This window comes from Girardinichthys multiradiatus, chromosome 20, assembly GCF_021462225.1.
Source record: "Girardinichthys multiradiatus isolate DD_20200921_A chromosome 20, DD_fGirMul_XY1, whole genome shotgun sequence".
Lineage (NCBI taxonomy): Eukaryota > Metazoa > Chordata > Actinopteri > Cyprinodontiformes > Goodeidae > Girardinichthys > Girardinichthys multiradiatus.
The window spans coordinates 38344290-38362358 of NC_061812.1; the positions used below are offsets into that span (position 1 = coordinate 38344290).

General features: G+C 40.2%; 1 protein-coding gene across 3 annotated transcripts in view; it reads right to left on the bottom strand.

Moving 5' to 3' along the window:
• suclg2 (succinate-CoA ligase GDP-forming subunit beta) overlaps window positions 1-18069 on the bottom strand; it is a 155321-nt gene that overhangs the window by 73996 nt on the left and 63256 nt on the right. For all 3 annotated transcript variants that reach the window (XM_047347490.1, XM_047347491.1, XM_047347492.1), the window contains exon 3: window positions 476-575. In XM_047347490.1, the coding sequence (XP_047203446.1) occupies window positions 476-575 (100 nt within the window). The remainder of the gene's footprint in view (window positions 1-475; window positions 576-18069) is intronic.

Here is an 18069-nt window from a genome sequence, read left to right on the forward strand (position 1 = left end):
GTAAAGTGCTGCTGATGCACGCCTGTGACATGTCATGAATCACCTTTTTCTGCCTCTAAGGCCACAGTAAGTGGTATCTACATTTGGTAAAAAGGCAACACTTTCAGTACATGGAAAGGTGGTTGGAGAATATGGGGTGCCTGAGCAGAGAGACGCTCTTTCAAGTTGTGGTTTAGACTTCTGAAAATGCAGATTGCCGAGCAGTCCGTCATTGGAGGAACACATTCAGCACACTTTGCCAAGTGCTACAGCTAACCTTTAAGCTGCCTTTTCACCATTTAATTAAAATGAGTTATTCAAACTGGAGAAGAAAGGACAAGAAATATTTCCAGCAAAAGAAATCTTGACAGTGTCTTTGTGCTTAAGTAGCATCTTCAGAGAACTCAGCATAAAAGCTGCTGCCACTGGGGAAAATAACATGGATCTATCTCCTACAGTAACTTACAGTTTGAATAGCACATATGGGAACACTTACTCCTTAGTTAAGTGCACTCCACCTTTAAGGCCACTGTCGAACACGCCCTTGCCTCTGCCACCAGCCAGAATCTGAGCTTTCAGGACTATTTCCTTGGCATCTGAAAGATGAGACAGAGAAGATATTAAGAAAAAAAAAAAAACAGGGGAAGTTGGTCAGACCACTTAAGGTATGGGTTAAGCCCCTCAGACAACACCTTGAGTCTCTAACGTATTTGTCTGTAGGATTGAAAAGAGAAGCGAGGTGGAAATCAAAGGGTGTGTAAGGAATACATGAGAAGAATACAGGTTTACACTCCTGTGCAGAACTTTCCCTCATAACTAAAGATAATGTGATTACAAAAAAAAAATTCCTTTGGAGGCATTGCTGAATTCAACCTGTTAAGCCCTAAGGGTTTTAGAAGCAATTTTTGCCTAAAATTACATAACTGAAATAAACCAAGTGTAGCTCCACAGTTATAAAGTCTAAATGCAAATGTTTAGACATAAACAAATATTTTTTTTCCAGTGGAACCACTTAGGCAACTGTTACTATGTGTGATATATTTGTGATTAATCAAATAAAAAATCTAATTGTTTGAGCCAAGCAAAACCTTTTTCTAAATAAACATTGCAAAACGCCATGGAAAACCTGTTGAAAACATAGGAGAAATCTCCGATTGTATTCATCAACATCTTGACTATAACTGCAGGAAATCTGCTAAAGCATATTTGCTCCATAAAAGTTTCAGTATGGCAATGTGCCAGGCAGAGCTGGTATTTTGGCACAATTTAGCCCAATATGCCAAAACTGTGCCAAATGAGTTTTTCACCTTATAAAAGGGAATCTGGTCAAATAAAAGTGCTGATTTCCATTGTAGGACTCCTTCTGCCTATGACATTGCCTTTGGTCATGACATTTACCCTGTATATCATCAAAATATACAAATTGCACAGCAACAAAAACACAATATAATAAAAAGGAATGGGGCGAAATCGATTTATTTTGTCTCCAACTGGAGGAATTTCATTGAAAAAAGAATAATCCACAATAAACTATGTAAACCAATGTGCAAAAACATGTGTGTATGTAGAGCATATATACACACTCATACACGCATTCATACACACAAACAATGACAGGTTTATTTAGTGGAGTATCAAACTTGTCTAACAGTTCTAAGGGAGAGAAACACATTCTGGACGTTGCAATAATCCACCATGTTTGGATGGACAGCTCATAACTTGTCCTAATTTTGTGGATATACAATAGAGGTTTTTCACAAATAACTGAGCCTTTACTGTACAGATTACAAACAAACACACAAAACGTTTTTTTTTCCATTGCATTAAAACATTGTTTTAACGGAACATATTTTAACAATATAAATGGCCATTAAAGAAAGATTATTGTTTCTTGGTAGAGGCAACAGCTTTGAATACAACAGAAAATGAAGAAATTACAGAATTATTAACATCTCTGCCTATGTCTCTAACTTTTATCTCATTTTTATTTAACTTGAAACAAAAACTGAATCAAGGACCACAATTTGTTAATGTGTTTACAGTCCTAAAAATGTTTCAATTTTCAATTTCAACCCTGATTCATTAATTGAACAGCAAAAAAATCAGATTTCTCAGTGTTTGACCTGGTGATCACCAGTCAGACTAATCAAGGGAAAATGGGGTGCCTGCAATCACTGGCCCGTGGTGGCGTTTTAAAGGATCTAGTGACATGACAACTTGTCAAATATAAATATTTCCTGCCACAGTGAAGTCTGTGTTGCAGGATGTGACTCTATCTTGTAAAAGAGATTATAAGATATTATTATAAGCCACAGATTGAGTCCTTTATGCTCAACACCTACTTCTATTCAGTCTTGAAATTATTGTTTTGATATGAGAAAATAAGTAGTTCCAGAGTTACCCTGTGTTGTGTTAACAGAATAAACCAATGAAGATGCTAATAGGGGCCGAACTGGCCAACAACAATGGGTTATAAAAGCGTAGAAGAAGCCTTCACCACTTTAAGTCATCTTTTTGGCAACGTTTTGGGCTGTTGAAAGAAAAAAAATTCACAGACAGGACATGAATGACCACTTCAGGCTAAACATTAGCACTAACAGTGCTATAGTTAACATCTGCTCCAAGGTTTCCAAGCAGTGCCAAACTAAAGGGCCATTTGGCAATTCTTGTAATGAATCTGAAGTGTATTTGATCATCTCTAGCCCAAAATGTAAAGATTTAGACTGATCAAACCAGAACTGGATAATTCTACACTTAACAGCTGTATAAAATCCATCTTCTACATACATTTGTGAAAGAAAAGGGTTGTTCTCAGGTGAAACATCATGCCTCTGTGTCTGGTAATTCAGTAGACTAATTTGGGTTTGACAGTTGCCAGGAGTAGAGCTCTTGCTGAACTGAATTGCTTTAAGTGTAAAATTTGGTGCAGAGGGGATTATGGTATGGGACTGGTTCTTAGGAATTGGGCTCTGCCCCTTAATCCCAGTAAAAGGAACTCTTAATATTGTTGCACACCAAGACATTTTGGACAACTTCATGCTAACAACTTTGTGGGATTTGTTTGGCGATGGCCCTTGGCAAAGTCCAAAGGTTCTGGGTGCAGAAGAACCTGAATGGCCTGGACAGAGTATTACTATTAGTAATATTTTTGGGAACACAAAAATTCCCTACCTTTCCCAAAAACATTGGTAAAATCTTGTTTTTTTGCCATGAACCCAGTCCAGTCTCTTTATCTGGACTGCAGTGGTTGATGCTTCACTAGTAATTTTAATCATCCTCAGAACTCAATTATATGTAGGAAAAAGTTCCTGGTTAGTAAAAAAATATTTTTACAACTTTATTGAAGAATTTTCCCTTTACTTTGCTGTCTTTGTGACCGTGCAGGACTTCACACATTAAGAAGAGCCCCCCTCAGTCCACTTTAGGTCCCTGCACACAATTATCATCTTTTCAAATGGACCTTGATAAAAGATTGTGTCTGTCTAGGTAATGATTATTCAGATAGGGGGTGCATCAGTGTGGGAAGAGCAGAAGGGGATTATCTGTTGTAGTGAGAAAGACACCTTGATCTTGTTGGTAAAAAAAAAACAAAAACAAAAAAAAACAAGCTTCTTTTGATGACTTTGTGCAGGATAAAAATTGGCACAGTGAAGACCGTCTAGGAGCTGGGGAGCCAAGAGAGCTGAAAAATGCTGTCTGAGCTCAGAGCTGCTGCAGTATGAAAAGAAACCAGAGAAAATAGTCTCTGACAGGGCAATGGGGATTAAACCAACACTGTATAAGTAAGGCCTGCTCTTTGTGGAGAGCTAAGGGCTGAGGGAGAGGAAGAGAGACGGCGGAGAAAAAAAAAAGGGGGAGAATAAAGGTGCACTCATATGCAAAAGGGCTTTGAAATGAGTTATAAATGAATAAATATGTTAGTAAAAAAAATGCTACTGTGCAAAAATTTAAGAGTTCAAAGCAAGATGAGGAAGAGTGTCCTGCGGGCATGGGGAGAAGACAGGGACAGCACAGAGGAAATGACTTCTGCTGTAACAGAAAAAAAAGATACAAGCAGCAGAACAAAGATATTTAGACTAACAGGGAAATTGCATTGTTGAGATGTGAAGGAAAGGAAAAGGATTTGACATGCTGACACAGACGTTCAAAACAGCAAGCTAAGATTCTAAAGCAAAGATATAGTGAATATATTTTATTACGATATAATGTGTTAACAGAGGTAATGGGGTGAGAACAAGGCAGGTGTTTGAAGACAAACCTTATTACGTAGCAAATCAGCAGTTATAAATGGGTGCTGGAGAAGCAATCTGCATCATAATTCAATGCCTGGCACAGGTATTCACCTCTTTTCACATTTTGTTACATCATAACCAAACCCTTCAGTGTTTTGAAAACAGGGTAGTGCTTTTTTTGTCATGCACAAAAAGTATCTCCAAAATGTTTCCAAATAAAGAAATTAAACTAAGCTGAGTATATATTTTGTAGAACCACCTTTACCTGCAGCTACAGTTGCAGGTCTTTTGAGGTTATGTCTCTACCAGCTTTGCAGAGCTAGAGACTGACACTTTTGTCCATCCCCTTCGCAAAATTGCTCAAGCTCTGTCAGACTGAATGTGTGACTGCAACATAAGTTTTTAAGTATTACCAAAGATTCTTAGTAAGATTTAAATCTGGACTTTTATTAAGCCATTCTAACACACGGGAATGCTTGGATCATAATTATTCCAGTTTCTGTTTTTATATTGACTAGCCTGCCGTGGCCATTTCCAGAGTCTCCAGAGAGAGAACGGTACTTGGCAAGTGTAAGGTTTGTTGGAGGGTGGATTACGCTGTAAGGTTGTTTTTCAGAAGCTGGGCTTGGCCCCTGGAAGGAGATCGTTCCTTCCAGGCCATTGCACCAAAGCTTTGGAACAATCTCCGGCTCTCGTTACGTTCTCTTGATTCTGTGGAAGTTTTTAAGAGCAAACTTAAAACCTATCTCTTTTGCAAATCTTTTTAACAATTCCAGTGCGTTGGATGTAGTTATGCTACTATAGGCTTGTGACTATTATATTTACCACTACCCTCATAGTGATGGTTTTTATTAAATTTTTTGTGCCTTTATTGTTTTATGTTAATGTATAATTGTGCACTTCTGTAAAGCACCTTGTGACCTTTAATGTCTGTGAAAGGTGCTATATAAATAAACTTTTACTTACTTTACTTACTTTACTTAGTTCCAGTGAAAGGAACTCTGAAAGCTTCAGCATACTAAAGGATTTTGGACAATTCCATGCTCCCAAACTTTGTGGAAACAGTTTAGAGATGGCCCCTTCTTCTTCCAACATGACTGTGCACTAGCGCACAAAGCCAGGTCCATAAAGACATAGATTAGAGAGTCTGGTGTAGATGAGCTTGACAGGACTGCACGGGGTCCTGACCTCAACCCGATAGAACACCTTTGGGATAAATTAGAGCAGAGACTGAAAACCAGGCCTTCCTGTCCAACATCAGTCTATGACCTCACAAATCAGCTTCTGGAAAAAGGTAAAACAAAATCCATGAACACACTCCTAAACCTTGTGGACAGCCTTCACAGAAGAGTTGAAGCTGTTATAGCTGCAAAGGGTGGATCAACATCATATTGAACCCTATGGATTAGGAATGGGTCACTTAAGATTCATATGCGAATCAAGGCAGGCAACCGAATACTTTTGGCAATATGTATGCGAATGTACAATTTCCTTCCACTTCATAATATTGCACTACCTTGTGTTGAAAAATCCATTTAAGTTTGTGGTTAAAACATGACAACTTGTGAAAGAGTTCTACCTTTGCAAGGCCGAAAAAAAGAGAACGAAAATTGAAGAGCAGAAGCAACAAAGCTTTATGTTTGATAAACAAATTCTCAATCATACAACTGGAAGTTTCATGCAGAACCAGAGGAATTTCTTTGGTTAAGAAACAGCACTCTTTGTGGAAATGCATGGAGAAAATAATGATGTCCTTAAAGATCACAGTGAACATAGAGCATGGTAAAGAGCAAGGTGACCATTAGCTGCTGCTGCTGCGACAGACAAGTGACGGCCTCTAATGTTCAGGCTGAGGCTGGTCCATAATGAGTGTGGAGCAAAGTGTGGGGTGGCTGGAAAAAAAAAAAGGAGCAGTAGTATGTAAAAATATATATCAGAAAGATGTTCAGCTTTTATGCCCGACTCAGACGCCGCAAAGTACGAGAGAAGAGAAGGTCATAGGCCTGGATTTAATCAGTAAAGACACCAGCGAGAGCTGTTGGAGAGTCAGAGCTGAGGGTGTTCATGCAGCGGAAACATGCAATATTAAATCCGTAAACATCGAGGTCAGCCTAATGAAGGGTGACGCAGATGTGTGTTCTATCAGACGACAATAAAATGTACATTCTGTCTGAGATGCTTCCCTGAATGTGCGCTTGCATTACTGAGTGCAGAGCAAAGACGAGCGGGATAAATGAATAATTTCACTTGATGCAGCCACTATAATTACAAATACAGAAAGAGCTCTGGTTATTAGCTGAGTGAGAATCTTTTTTTCTTGAGGGGGAAGGGAGGCGATCTTGCATAATCAGTCCTCCACTTCCATTTGGATCATGCGAGGCCCACTGTGAAGATGTAGAACAAGATTTTCATCTCCATTTATTTTCTGTTTCTTGGGGACACCGGGGAGGAGATTAAACATTGCACAACATCTCCAATCATATCACATGCATTCTGAGTAATGCGGTCCTCATTCTTGGGCCCTACTCATTTCCCTGTAATGAGTGCAAATCAACTCGCAGCCTGCGTGCCTGTGACAGCAGCTGGCAGAGAGGGTGCTACTTCGACAAGAAGTCTCTCTTTAGCCCTATTTATTTAGCATGCAGCTCAAAGACCGATTCTCCTTTACCCCACCTCTCTTTCCAAAGGGGCCCAAAGGCGGCTAGCAGCACGGTTAGCTTTGGTCTGATATTTAATTAAGCCATGGAAGCTGCGCCACGAGGGAGATGCTGGCTGGTAAGGGAAAAATTTAGGCTGAAACCCAATCCAGAGAAGGACAATTGGTTAGCATCTTCAAAATTCATCGACTCGTGTACACTTGATTGTAAACCCTAAACACACCATTCCCACAGTGAAAGATGATGTTGGCATCAGGCTGTGGGAATGTAGTTTGATATTTATTTTACAGACATAAGCTGGAACATAGGGACAGTTAGGCAATTAGGATATGAGGCCTAATGTTAAGTCATATTTGCCAAAATATGACTTCACAATTTGCTGGTAAGCGAAACATAGGGCCTGGTGTCAGATAGCTCAGCCCCACTCAAGGTTTAAGAGTGCTCCAACAGAAAAAAAATGACCCAAATGACTGAGAAAATAAACAACAACACTCAAACCAGAGACACCTTCAGCAGCTTGTTCAGGAAGAGTTGGCCAAACTGTTTGCCTGTTGGCAAATGCAAACATAGACTGTTTGTTGACAGGGATGCGAAAGGCGCTGGCCACAAACTATCAACGAAGAATGCCATCTTTTCTGTCATGTCAAATATTCAGCTCAGTTATTGAAAAGCAGAGTCTTATTTGTATTATTTGTATTAAATTCGGAACAAACAATAAAGGGTGCCATTAAACTTTTGTCAGTTTCAGTTTTTTTGGGATAGTCTGTTTTATAAATATATTGTGGAAGGACACAGGGTAAAGGGAGTAGTAGCTATGCATTCCTATTTCATTCCATTTTAAATTGCTTTCACTTACTGCCAAACGGCACCTCTTTAAAAAGCTTCAATTATGATGTGAAATCGCACAGTTAGGTTAAATTACTATCAAATTGCCATGGGGCCTTTTAGTGATGCACTAATCAAAGAAAAACGGACTCCAGCAAAAGGTACCAAAGGTGATAGAGGATATTAACAACCTGAAAAGAAGGTGACAACCTGGGGCTTAGTTAATTATACAAGCTACGAACTGCACATGTCCACACGGTTTTCTATTTTATATACAGTACAGACCAAACGTTTGGACACACCTTCTCATTCAAAGAGTTGTCTTTATTTTCATGACTATGAATATTGTAACTTCACACTGAAGGCATCAAAACTATGAATTAACACATGTGGAATTATATACTAAACAAAAAAGTGTGAAACTACTGAAAATATATCTTATATTCTAGGTTCTTCAAAGTAGCCACCTTTTGCTTTGATTACTGCTCCGCACACTCTTGGCATTCTGTTGATGAGCTAAGAGGTTGTCACCTGAAATGGTTTTCACTTCACAGGTGTGCCCTGTCAGGTTTAATAAGTGGGATTTCAAGCCTTATAAATGGGGTTGGGACCATCAGTTGTGTTGTGCAGGAGGTGAATACAGTACACACCTTATAGTCCTACTGAATAGACTGTTAGAATTTTTATTATGGCAAGAAAAAAGCAGCTAAGTAAAGAAAAACAAGTGGCCATCATTACTTTAAGAAATGAAGGTCAGTCAGTCTGAACAATTGGGAAAACTTTGAAAGTGTCCCCAAGTGCAGTCGCAAAAACCATCAAGCACTACAAAGAAACTGGCTCACATGAGGACCACCCCAGGAAAAGAAGACCAAGAGTCACCTCTGCTGCGGACGATAAGTTCATCCGAGTCACCAGCCTCAGAAATCCCAGGTTAACAGCAGCTCAGATTAGAGAACAGGTCAATGCCACACAGAGTTCTAGCAGCAGACACATCTCTAGAACAACTGTTAAGAGGAGACTGTGTGAATCCGGCCTTCATGGTAAAATAGCTGCTAGGAAACCACTGCTGAGGACAGGCAACAAGCAGAAGAGACTTGTTTGGGCTAAAGAACACAAGGAATGGACATTAGACCAGTGGAAATCTGTGCTTTGGTCTGATGAGTCCAAGTTTGAGATCTTTGGTTCCAACTACCGTGTCCTTGTGCGGCGCAGAAGAGGTGAACGGATGGACTCTACATGCCTGGTTCCCACCGTGAAGCATGGAGGAGGAGGTGTGATGGTGTGGGGGTGCTTTGTTGGTGACACTGTTGGGGATTTATTCAAAATTGAAGGCATACTGAACCAGCATGGCTACCACAGCATCTTGCAGCGGCATGCTATTCCATCCGGTTTGCGTTTAGTTGGACCATCATTTATTTTTCAACAAGACAATGACCGCAAACACACCTCCAGGCTGTGTAAGGGCTATATGACCAAGGAGGAGTGATGGGGTGCTGCTCCAGATGACCTGGCCTCCACAGTCACTGGACCTGAACCCAATCGAGATGGTTTGGGGTGAGCTGGACCGCAGAGAGAAGATAAAAGGGCCAACAAGTGCTAAGCATCTCTGGGAATTCCTTCAAGACTGTTGAAAAACCATTTCAGGTGACTACCTCTTGAAGCTCATCAACAGAATGTCAAGAGTGTGCGGAGCAGTAATCAAAGCAAAAGGTGGCTACTTTGAAGAACCTAGAATATAAGACATATTTTCAGTTGTTTCACACTTTTTTGTTCAGTATATAAGTCCACATGTGTTAATTCATAGTTTTGATGCTTTCAGTGTGAAGCTACAATATTCATAGTCATGAAAATAAAGAAAACTCTTTGAATGAGGTGTGTCCAAATTTTGGTCTGTACTGCATATATATATATATACAGGGGTTGGACAATGAAACTGAAACACCTGGTTTTAGACCACAATAATTTATTAGTATGGTGTAGGGCCTCCTTTTGCGGCCAATACAGCGTCATTTCGTCTTGGGAATGACATATACAAGTCCTGCACAGTGGTCAGAGGGATTTTAAGCCATTCTTCTTGCGGGATAGTGGCCAGGTCACTACGTGATACTGGTGAAAGAAAACGTTTCCCCAAAGTGGCTCAATAATATTTAGATCTGGTGACTGTGCAGGCCATGGGAGATGTTCAACTTCACTTTCATGTTCATCAAACCAATCTTTCACCAGTCTTGCTGTGTGTATTGGTGCATTGTCATCCTGATACACGGCACCGCCTTCAGGATACAATGTTTGAACCATTGGATGCACATGGTCCTCAAGAATGGTTCGGTAGTCCTTGGCAGTGACGCGCCCATCTAGCACAAGTATTGGGTCAAGGGAATGCCATGATATGGCAGCCCAAACCATCACTGATCCACCCCCATGCTTCACTCTGGGCATGCAACAGTCTGGGTGGTACGCTTTTTTGGGGCTTCTCCACACCGTAACTCTCTCGGATGTGGGGAAAACAGTAAAGGTGGACTCATCAGAGAACAATACATGTTTCACATTGTCCACAGCCCAAGATTTGCGCTCCTTGCACCATTGAAACCGACGTTTGGCATTGGCATGAGTGACCAAAGGTTTGGCTATAGCAGCCCGGCCGTGTATATTGACCCTGTGGAGCTCCTGACGGACAGTTCTGGTGGAAACAGGAGAGTTGAGGTGCACATTTAATTCTGCCATGATTTGGGCAGCCGTGGTTTTATGTTTTTTGGATACAATCCGGGTTAGCACCCGAACATCCCTTTTAGACAGCTTCCTCTTGCGTCCACAGTTAATCCTGTTGGATGTGGTTCGTCCTTCTTGGTGGTATGCTGACATTACCCTGGATACCGTAGCTCTTGATACATCACAAAGACTTGCTGTCTTGGTCACAGTTGCGCCAGCAAGACGTGCACCAACAATTTGTCCTCTTTGAACTCTAGGAATGTCACCCATAATGTTGTGTGCATTTCAATATTTTGAGCAAAACTGTGCTCTTACCCTGCTAATTGAACCTTCACACTCTGCTCTTACTGGTGCAATGTGCAATCAATGAAGACTGGCTACCAGGCTGGTCCAATTTAGCCATGAAACCTCCCACACTAAAATGACAGGTGTTTCACTTTCATTGTCCAACACCTGGTATATATATATATATATATATATATATATATATATATATATATATATATATATATATATATATATATATAAGAGGGTCAATCCAGGTCAACACTTACTTATATACTTCTATAAGGTAATCAGTGTAATAGGATTGCCAACACTTTGTATTTTAATTACACTTAAGCATGGAACGCAGAATAGGTCAAGATTAATTATAAAGCAGCCTGTGTGATGGTTAAACACAATTGTGAGGCTGTTTTAACCTTATACAAACCCGGCATTTTAAAAACCTTTACCATTTCAAAGTCTACCAGACTGTAAAAAAGGTCAGACATGCAATTTCTCCATCTATGTAGTGAGCAGAAAACAAACAAAAAGAAAACACCAAAAGAAAAAAAAAATCAAACTGTTTTGCATCTCTTGACATATAAGGACATCTGAGTTTTAAGCACAATACATTTGTTGCTTGTTGGGTTCAGGGTGAAAGGTCAGTCTTTTTGCTTTTGTCGTGCAAGTCTGACCAGATGCATGAGGACATAACAAGGGGCTAAAAAACTGATTTTTAAACAAAAAACGTAAAAAATTACAGCGATTATTCTTGCCATGACTAAAGGAATCATTATCATAACATTGTTTCGTCTAGGTAAATCGACTGGCCCTTAGACGGTCACTGTATCAACAATAGTGATGCCATCTTAGTTCTACTCAAAAGGCAAAGAAAATCAGTGTCCCAGACCGACAGTGACACCTTTACATGACACCTCCTCCACTCCTCGCCTGCATGACAGCAGAGTCCTCATTAGAGGAGAAGTCCACCTGGATTTCAGACACAGAAGGCACCTCTAAATGACAACCCAAGGTGGCCTAGGTCTCAGACAGCGTGAGCTGCAGTTCAAACCCATGACTGAGAGACTGCCAATGCAATGCAACTGCAGTGGGTGACAGTAATGATGATAGTGTTGTGGACGATGGGTGCTAAATGACGGCACACTGATATCTGCAGGGACATTCATTTGTTTCCAGGAAGATGTGCGGTTCTATCATAAATGGCACTGCGAGATGCTTAACTGGGGACAAATGCAGTAGTTATACACAAACTCCCACACAAATAGAGCTGCTTGCTTTTCAATATTGACTGAACAATTTTCAGTTCAGCATGAACAATGGAAGAAAAAATACATAAAAAAGTACAAACATCTGCTGCAGTATTCTGCTGATCCATCAAAGGGCAGAAGGAATACTTGCAGTGCAACTTCCATGGATGAGTAATGAAGTGTGCCTAATGGCTGGAGCATCTTAGAACAAAGCAAAAGGTGCTTGTACATTTCATGCTACTATTTGCAATTGTGTGCAGTCGTCAGCTTGTAATTTCAACTTAAGACAAATGCCCAGAGGGGCATTTCCTTTTGAACAACTACACAATGGCATCTTTAAAGAAAAAAAAAAAAAAAACAAGAAACACAGCAGCGTAATAAATTGGCATTTCTGACGTGGATTTTGTGGATTTTTCATCCAATCTAATGGGTCGTGATCATCATGAAGAACTGTTAGAAATATGTCTACATCCATTCGATTCGTTTCCATGCATGTTCACCATATACTTCTAGAGTGGTGTCTTTGTGATTTGTGGCCTCCGTTTTTGGTTCTTAACTGACAGATGTGGCAGCCAATGTGGTCTTCTTCTGCTTTACGGTTTGACGTGTTGATATTCATCATATCTTGGTTGTAAGGAGTGTTTATTTGAGCTACTGATCTGCTGTTCTGTCATCTTGAACCGGCCTCCCTATCCATCCACACAAGTGCCTGTTTAGATGGATTCCCTTTTTAGAGCCAGTCCTTGAAAACCTGAGAGATGCATGACAATCGCAGAAGGTCAGCAATTTCTGAAATACTCAGATCAGCCCATCTGGTACCAACAACCATGTCACATTCAAGTCCATCTGCCAAGCCATCATTTGTGGGAGATGTGGTAGATGATGCAGCAACTTTGTGGGTCAAGCCAGAATAAATAGTTGGCAGTTGCAATAAATCTGATTATTTTAGTCTGCCCTTGTCCTCCTTATGAACACCCTCCAGGCATTTTTATTGGCAAATTAGAATCTCTGCTCTGTTCTCAACAGCTCATGGGGTTTGCTGCAACCATCTAGAGTTCAAATAAATACCACTTCAAAAGAAATGGGAATACAAACATCAAAAAGACACAATCGACCATACTCTGAGAGTATCATGCATACTTATCAACACTGCATTACGTCTCAGTGACTACACGGAATAAAGATGTTGGTTTGTTGTAAGGATACGTTTTTTTCCCAGTTAAAAATTGATTTAAGCACTGTGGAAGTAGCATTTTATCATTTTTATAAAAAGAGACAGAATATAGAAAACCCAACTATATTCAAAACATATTTTAACTAATATATTACTTATGACCAGAAATAATATTAAAAGTAATTTAATGTTTTAGAGTTCTGACCTAAATCTGTGGGTGGAGCTAAAACTTAAGGTGATGGCAAGGAGGCCTTCCAAACCTCAAAGACTTGGAGCTCATAACCAAAAATGAATCATCAAAGTACCAGCAGGAAAATGCAAAGAGCTGATCAGCAGTTAGGGTTTGACTATTGTAAACATGTAAAATTTTTCCATTGTTATTGGGAAGGGTATAACTAATTTTCCACTTGCCATTTTATAATGACAGAGATATTACTTTTGTTCAAAATAGGTCCTTTTTCTACATCTTTTGCATACATATGATTGTTTAAGAGAAGCCATTCTCATTTTCCTATCAGAAGCAAGTATCTAGGATAAATTTAAATAATTGTAAATGTATTCTGCCAGGAGAATAAATGCTTTGCGCTTATCCGCATATAGCATGAGTTCAATTCATTTTAAAGTAAAGTCTGGACCGTAGTTTTAAAACAGTGAGGTCTCGTCTTTATTGGTAGTGACCACAACAAGAAATAACCACAAAAGAGAAAATGTCCACTTCTACTAGCACATAAGAATCGTCATAATACGTTGAAGGGGATGAGTGAGGAATAATTCAAAGTCTTATCCGTAACATGAATAGGTTATGGTGTGTAAGAAGGAAGTGGAAACACTAAGCTTCTTACACAAATCGGCTCTTTGAGAGACAGTCTGCCTTACACGGCAAAGCCCATTCACAGCCGTTAAGACAATTTCAGATGTATTACCTTCACTTACCAGGGTTTGATCTAAGAAAAGATTATATAAGTCATAACAAAGCCACTTTGAGTTAAGGATAATATGTCTGTGGACAGGCCTACCTTTCTGCGTCTGATCTATGCTTGAGGATTCTGAAAAAAAGTCTAAAATACGTGTTTAATCAGCTATACACCCTGCAAGGGATTTCTTCTCAGCCCATAGGTCGAAGAGGCAGAGTGGGCCTGAGACTATAACCTTCTGTTACACACCAGCTTCATCCTTCTTTTATCCACACTGTGTGCTTCACGTGCGATCTTGGCAGGTGGTGCAGGCAGAAAAAGTACAGCCTAACATCTGTCTTCCAGTGTGACAGGCTGACCCTACGAAGAGATGAGAGTATTTCCGTCCATCAGCAGGGGCCTTGCAGAAAGTGGGAGGGTGAGAGTTGTGTGCAGCACACTCAATCTAACCCACTGAACCTGTTCATTAATCTCTTGCCATGTGATCCAAGTGGCAAGAATGTACTGTGTTCATTTTATAGAAGAGCCAGCCATAAGCATATGGTTCCTACACATTTGAATTTACTTCTCCTTTACTATGAATTTATTTTTTTAGAAGTCATTTTTTAGTTTTAGAACATGCAGAAAGAAGAATAATTGGACTGATGGATAGCTGAATGATGGATAGATGAACAGTTGAATGGGCGGATGGATGAATAGCTTAATGGATGGACATACAGACAGACAGACAACCTTCAGGCAATAATATAGGGCACCCAGTCTATCAAAAATATTTTCCTATAATATATTTTTCCATACTTAGTATCACCAATAAAACATTTAATTCAAAATGCATACTCTTCTATACTTCACACCATGGACGAGTAAAAGAAAAAACAGACTGAATTCAAGAAACGATGGAGGAGAACTGGGAGTGAGTGGAGAAGATATGAAGCTTTTACAAAGAGTGGGTCTAAAGTCAATGAAAAAGGGAAGACCAGAATGTGTGGGTAAGACAGAGCAGCGTTGTTTTGACTTGACATTACCGGTTAATAGCTATGTACATGAATTCAAACCCATTCAAGAGAAAGTTATTACCATAATATGTGTTCCAAACTGTGGTCATGTAAACAGAGACAAAATCTTTAATGGCAGTAAATTTGTCAAATGAATACGTTTTAGACTGTGCACGACCAGACATAAGAGCTTCAACAATTACAGAGAAATATTCCTCGCGTATTAAGGTAGGACACCAAAGACCTTCAACAAATGCAAAAGGCGTAAGAGAGAAATGTCAGTGGTGTCAAAGGAAGATTTTTTTTATTGTAGGAAGAGGCTCGGAAATGTATACAAGCAGTTTTGGCAGTAGACGTCAATGTACATTAAAGTCGGACTGTCAGGAAGGCTACAGAACATTTTATCTGATACCGTTTCAATTTGACTTGAACACCATTCAACCTCTCTCATCATTTTTACCATTTCCAAGGAGGCCCAAGTGTTTACCCTGGAAACAGTTGAGGTGGCAATCATAAGCACTCAAGAGAAAAATTGAATAGCTGGCACTGAGAACACAAAGACAGCAGCAATGGGAATGCAATCTCTTTTAATCCACAAAAGCCAAAAAATCCTTTGAAGTCTATAAACTTGTTTTACTTTATGTAGGATTAATTGCTTTGATAGATGAGCAGCTGCTTGAATGTCCTTTGTCCAGCAGACCGATGAGATGAAGTACTTCCATGAGTCTCGGCAAATGCACGCAAACGTAACTTCTAAGAGTTGGGTTCATTCATGCTACTTCAGATAAAGACAGAAACGAAAGTTGAGGTAATACTACTCAACACTAACTGCTACTGCCAGCACTTTTCACTAGAGACTCTCTCTTTGTTTTCTGCGGAGGAAGATGACAGTGACGTTACAAGACGCTTGAAATGTTGAAGTGCACAAGGCAGCTCCAATGGGGACAATGTGAATGAGACTGAAGTTATATAGTGATAATTGTTCTGCCAAAATTCAGTGGTTTAGTGATGCTGACAGTGTGTAATATCTGTTTGATGCCATCTGCAATGCAAGTGGGCCACAACAACAGACAGCATGTACAAACCTGCCATGACTCAATTTCTTTTCTCTTTAGTCCGACTGTTCTATAGCTAGATCTGCCCAAATGTGTGATGGTTGACCAGGATCGGCATTATTCAACAACCCCCCCAAACAGAAGAGTATATGAAATATGATCTCCAAACACCATGGTCTAATCTAACAATGTTGTTCAAAGAATGAAGAAATCATTTGTGCGTTGCTTATTACCAATTCACAGCTCTCTGAGGCATGGGATGGCCTTAATAAAACATGCAATTGAATATAATGTTGATGAAAGCTCTGGTATGGGCAAGTACTGAAAAAAGTATGTAAAAAAACTAGGCCATGAGTGATGCTAAAGTGTCAGAGACGTATCTCATTAATAAAATCTATTTTTGAAGAGTTTTGTGGGAATTGTAGTTGCTATATTTCACACTGTACCCCAAATACACCAAGATCTTTAGAAACAGATTGAAAAACAAATGAAAATTCTTATATATTGCATGTTTTGACCAAATAAACATCACATAAATATGCAGATATGTGTTTTATTTTTGGTTTATTCTCGTCTTGTCTATTGGTTGGTAGATCAAAAAGGACAGCATATAAGCCTATGGTACCACAGTTTAGTTCTAGCTACACCACCTTAGCCAGTGCAACAAACATTCTTCCTGAAATATTTAATTTATTATCTAATACAAATTTAAAAAGACATAAACCTGTTGATCAAAGCTTAGTATTCTTTTATTTTGGAAGGGTGCTTTATTTACAATTATCAGAGCTACACTCTACAAACATTTTTCTCAGTGTCCATTACTGGTCCACTATAGGCCTATTTAAATTCTATCAGTGGTCTAATGCAATTCATCTGTCCATAACACCTATTAAAACTGCATTGTCAGCCATTTCTTGGGCCATTGATGCATCTGCTTATTTTTTTTTTAAGTTGCGTTTTATTTATCTCGACTCTTGAGAGGTCTCTAAGGAGTTACATACCACCTTGAAATTAGGGCTCCTACACATCTTTCATGCATAAATACCAGACTTCTCCAGACTTGGCTTACAAGAGTTCCCGGTGTTCCCAGTGTAGAACTATATCTACAATGAGTGGAAGGAAGGGATGAAGGAAGAGAGGGAGCAAGAAAGGAAGGAAAGTCAGAGGTAAGGAAAGAAGGATGGACACAATGAAGAAAAGAAGAAGGGTACAATGAAAGACAGAAGGAAACAAGCAAGAAAGGACCAAAGGACATAGGAAAGGAAGGAAGGCTATCTGACACTGTTCTCGCATTCACCATAGGGAATGATGTGAGACCAGATTTACTCCATTCTGGCTTTCAGACTGAAGACTGCACCCCCCCAAGCCAATCCTGGGCTCCGATCCCTGCTAAAGGCCCGCGACAACAGACCTGTCTTGCAGGTTTGTTGTCTGCAAACATGTGTTATATACACACACATTTGCAGACAACACGTGTGTGTGGGTGTATATATATACATATATATATATACACACACACACACACACACACACACACATACACACCCCCACGTGGACAAAATTGTTGGTACCCCTCGGTTAATGAAAGAAAAACGTCGTCGTCTTCCGCTTATCCGGGACCGGGTCGCGGGGGCAACAGACTCAGCAGAGACGCCCAGACGTCCCTCTCTCCAGACACCTCCTCCAGCTCCTCCGGGGGGAGCCCAAGGCGTTCCCAGGCCAGCCGAGAGACATAGTCCCTCCAGCGTGTCCTGGGCCGTCTCCCGGTGGGACGTGCCTGGAACACCTCCCGAGGAAGGCGTCCAGGAGGCATCCGGTATAGATGCCCGAGCCACCTCAACTGGCTCCTCTTGATGTGGAGGAGCAGCGGCTCTACTCCGAGCCCCTCCCAGATAGCCGAGCTCCTCACCCTATCTCTAAGGGAGTCCCCGGCCACCCTACGGAGGAAGCTCATTTCAGCCGCTTGTATCCGGGATCTCGTTCTTACGGTCATGACCCAA